This window comes from Ixodes scapularis, unplaced genomic scaffold (genome assembly GCF_016920785.2).
Source record: "Ixodes scapularis isolate PalLabHiFi unplaced genomic scaffold, ASM1692078v2 PGA_scaffold1__304_contigs__length_218370807, whole genome shotgun sequence".
Classification (NCBI taxonomy): Eukaryota; Metazoa; Arthropoda; class Arachnida; order Ixodida; family Ixodidae; genus Ixodes; species Ixodes scapularis.
This window is the reverse complement of record NW_024609846.1, coordinates 197,833,296-197,837,619: the sequence shown is the minus strand read 5'-3', so window position 1 is coordinate 197,837,619 and position 4,324 is coordinate 197,833,296. Positions and strand designations below refer to the sequence as shown.

Below are 4,324 nucleotides of genomic sequence, written 5' to 3'. Positions count from 1 at the left end.
TATTTCAAATACTATCAGTCCCTACATTGGACTATGATAGGGAGGGCATGAACAAAAACCTTGATAAACACTGAAGGAAGAAAATAAAAAGAACACAACAAAAACTTAACAACTGCATTCGTTGCAAACCCGTCCTAAAAATATATTATAGAAGAATCATTCGGGCACTGTGGAAAAATGTAAAAACAATACAACAATGAAAGAATGACGCTGGCTGGAAGTCATGACGCGACAAAAAGAGGGAATAGTAACTAAATAAGCGTGCAATTTCAAGGATTCCTGTCCACGTCATCAAGTGCAAGATAAGAACAAAAATATTACAGCGATTGACACGATACTGCTTGTTCTGGGAGAGAGTTCCACTCGCTTATTGTTAGGTAAATAAAGCGCATATGCACCAACAACGCACCAACACTCAGCAACACTGCTGAGTAGCTTAGCTGGATGCTGCCACTTTAAGTAACTTGACCTTGCACGAACCTACCTGCAATTGACCGTCGATGATGAGTCAGCTAGACTTTTCCCCATCATGATGCGCAGATATTCTTCAAAGTAAACCATCTAACTTTTGGAGTATCCATTTCAGCAGCCATTTTTCTGCGTTACATGGAGGAGCTACTTGCTAAACTTTATATGGTCCTCATCATTCTAGATGACATTAATCGGAGGGAAGTCCATTGATTGACATGAACAACTCTGAGCTGTTTTGTAGCCATTACAATAGTCTTTAGTCTTTATTTATTTGGCTCTGGAGAGCCGCGGCGCCACGAAAAGGCAGCAGCCCGTACCATGGAGGCACTCGGTGCCGTGTCTAGCGAACATGATAATGTGATGAGTATATGCATGCATAATGACGACGACATGGATTGTTGGTACTGGGGAGGATGGCAGTCCAATTTGCAGAAGTCTAGATTTCATGGAGGCGGTTGGGGCGGGTCAGCAGCAAGCCATGGGGATTTGGCACGCCGTTCGATCGGTGCATGAAGGAGCCTCAGGAACATGATGGCACTGTTGCTCACTGGGGTCCCCTGGTGTCGAAGCATCAGGCTCCAAGGAGGTAGCCCAGTCAAAGTAGAAGCTGCCGCCTCCGAAAAACCGAGGCCCAGGGCTCAGATTGAGGCACCGCCGTCGCCCGGTGTGCCATCCTCTCAACGTCGACGTCGTGTACAGTACGATGGGCTGTGGCTTAACAGAGCAAAAGGATCGTTCAACGTAAACCAAGTCGTGTTCTTGGGATTCAAGATTGACAAGAAAGAATGTACGACCGAATGAAGACAAGGTCATTGTCATATTAGAATCTCCCGAGCCCAAGAACAAGCAGGAACTATACAGTCGTTTCTGGGCTTATTCAACTTCTGCCACCACTTCCGTAAAGAAGCTGCTCACACCTTGGAGCTATTGCAACGACAGCTTATCAAAGGAGTGAGCTGGACATGCACCGTCCGCAAAGATGAAATTTATCGCAAAGCAAAACAGCTGCTCCTGTCAACAGCTATCCTCGTTCACTACGATGTCAACAGGCTTCTGTTTTTCATCTGCGACGCTTCGTCATATGCTCTAGGAGCTGTTTTGAGTCATGTGACCCCCCCCGGACAAGGTTCACCCATCGCTTATGGACTGATAACCCAAAGCAAGGCCGAGCAAATTTTCTCGCGAACTGATCGTGAGGCTCTAGCAATCATGTATGGTGCAAGCAAAAACTAATTCTACCAATACATTTATGTTGGACGTGTGACCATAATCTCAGACCTTAAGCCTCTGCCGGGATAGCTCAATCCCCGGAAGGAAATTCCAGCTATGGTGTCTGTTGTCACTTTGACATCTCGCAGTATGACAGAACCGCGAGGACCAAACAGGCAGGCCGGCTACCAGGGTATGAACGGTTTATTTCGGGCCCGCGTGGAACTATATATAGCGCTCCACGGACCAATGGCAACGCAGTTAATAAAACAAACAAAAGGCGGATAACAGTAAGTCATGCTTCGGTGACTCGGCCGAAGTGATAACAATTCTCCTTCTCTTATAATTGAAGGCGATCAATGGGTTTCCGAGTCCGAGTGGACCGTCGCAGCTGGAACGGCACACAGCTGTCTGCGGGCTCGCTTGAGGTCGTGGCGTCGCCGTACAACTCGTTCGCAGGGCTCTTGGCCGAGGCTGCAGGTACCGCGGCTCGGGCCAACTGGTCAGCAGGGCTCGTGGGAGAGGGTACAGGTACCGCTGAACCGCTGGCGGCTGCGGCTCGGGCCAACTGGTCAGCAGGGCTCCTGGGAGAGGGTGCAGGTACTGCTGAACCGCTGGCGGCGGGTGCCTCGCTGGTTTCCGCCTTGACCTCCCGTAACCGCAGTTGATCGAGATGACGGCGGACGTTGCCTCCGGGAGTAGATACCACAGTCATGCGAGCGCCGTGGTTGCTCTCCACCACCCCGGGCAACCATTTTTCACCTTGCCCGAAGTTCCGGTACCACACGGCAGCATGAGGGCGAATGGTTGGGACCTGTAAGTCAGGCGAGCACACACGTCTTGACGGCACAGCAGTGTCGACGCGCGAGCGTACTTGGAAACCGAGTAAGCGCTCGGCCGGTGATTTCCCGTCCGACAGTGGAGTGCGACGGTAAGACAGCAACACTTTCGCCAACTTCTCTTCCAAATCCCCGGTTGACAACTTGGCTAGGGACTCTTTTACCGTTCTGACCGCCCGCTCTGCCAGTCCATTAGATTGTGGGTGATACGGGGCGGTTTTTAAATGCTCCACGTGATTTCGTTCCAGGAACTCGCCAAACTGCTGACTAGTAAACTGAGTCCCGTTGTCTGACACAATCGCACGTGGTAAGCCGAATCGGCTGAACATCTCTCTGAGCTCCCTTATGGTGGCTTCAGTGGTGGCCGAGCGCATTACGCATACTTCGATCCACTTAGTGTGTGAATCCACTACCACCAGCAGCATTTTGTTTTCAATTGGCCCAGCGAAGTCAATGTGCAAGCGCGCCCAATTTTCTCCCGTTTCTGGCCAGTTAACAGGCGTGCTTGCTGGAGGCATAGGAGCAGCCTGTGTGCAGTTGTGACAAAGACGAGCCAGTCGTTCTACCTCACCGTCCAATCCGGGCCACCAAAACAACGTCCGGGCTACCCTTTTCATGGCCGTCGCCCCCTGGTGAGCCTCGTGGAGTAGATTGAGCATCTCTTTCTGGGCTGCCCCTGGAATGACGACTCGCTGTCCCCAGTAGAGCAGGTCCTGGACGACAGTCAACTCCTGCCTTCTGCAAAAGTAAGGATGCAGCTCATGCTGTTCTTTGGTTAGAATTTTCGGCCAGCCACGCATTACGAAGCTTTTTACTGTAGTCAGTGTTCTGTCCTCGGCACTGAGCTCTTTTAGCTGCCGTGCCGGCAGGAACGCTTTATCCATGCACTGTATCGCGAACACGTACTCTGGCAGCTCCTCCTCTCGGCTCTCCTCGGTCTGTGGAAGGGCCAATCGGCTGAGGGCGTCCGCGTTCGCGTTGAGTTTCCCGGGGCGAAATTCGATTTTGTACTGGAAGTCGCTGAGTAGAAGGGCCCACCTTTGAATTCTTCCCGATGCCAGCAGAGGTATCGGCCGGTCCTCTCTCAGCAGACCCACCAGGGGTTGGTGGTCGGTGACGAGAACGAACTGTCGACCTAGCAAGTAATCCCTGAACTTGGTCACGGCGAACACCAAGGCGAGTGCCTCTTTCTCTATTTGGGAATAATTTTTTTCTGCTGATGTCAGGCTTCGGGAACGGAAGGCAATCGGTCGGTCGACAGACCCCAATCGGTGCGACAGTACAGCTCCTACTCCTGTTGGCGAGGCATCGCATTCCAGACGGAGTGGTTTACTTGGATCAAAAAAGGTCAACACGGGAGATTTTAGCAATACTGTCTTGGCCTTTTCCACGGAGTCTCGTTGTCTCGGTCCCCATTGCCATACTTTATTTTTTTCTAAGAGCTCGTAAAGCGGTGCCAGCAGGGTAGACATATTTGGCAAAAACCGATGATAATACGTCAACAATCCAATAAAGGCCCGGAGCTCGCTGACGTTCGTAGGGCTTGGGGCCTGTCGGATGGCGTCCAGATTCTTCTCGATGGGGTGAAGCCCTTCCTGGTCCACTCTGTGGCCCAAGTAGCAAATTTCACTTTTCCTAAACGTACACTTCGACTGCCGCAGCCGCACACCCATGTCTTGAAATCGTTGCAGCACTGCCCTTAGATTTTCAGTTCCCGGCTGCTCAGCCACCAACACGTCATCCAAGTACACCTGCACTCCTGGCAGGCCGGCCAGCATGGTTTCCATTTTTCTCTGAAAAATGGC

At 51.4% G+C, this 4,324-nt stretch overlaps 1 protein-coding gene across 1 annotated transcript; it reads right to left on the bottom strand.

The window, feature by feature from the left end:
• Positions 1-1,866: 1,866 nt before the first annotated feature.
• On the bottom strand, positions 1,867-3,389 carry LOC121836196. The gene is made up of 2 exons (XM_042291040.1): positions 3,086-3,389; positions 1,867-2,494 (listed from the first exon to the last, which is right to left on the bottom strand). The coding sequence occupies exons 1-2, from the start codon at positions 3,317-3,319 to the stop codon at positions 2,021-2,023; spliced, it is 708 nt and encodes a 235-aa protein (XP_042146974.1). The 5' UTR covers positions 3,320-3,389; the 3' UTR covers positions 1,867-2,020.
• Positions 3,390-4,324: the final 935 nt, after the last annotated feature.

Excerpts from the sequence above, each read along its gene's own strand:
- LOC121836196 (XM_042291040.1), bottom strand. The coding sequence starts at position 3,319 with ATGCGTGGCTGGCCGAAAATTCTAACCAAAGAACAGCATGAGCTGCAT. Across the intron at positions 2,495-3,085 it reads GGCCCGGATTGGACGGTGAG|GTCCCAACCATTCGCCCTCA; the intron begins GTAGAACGACTG and ends CCTGACTTACAG.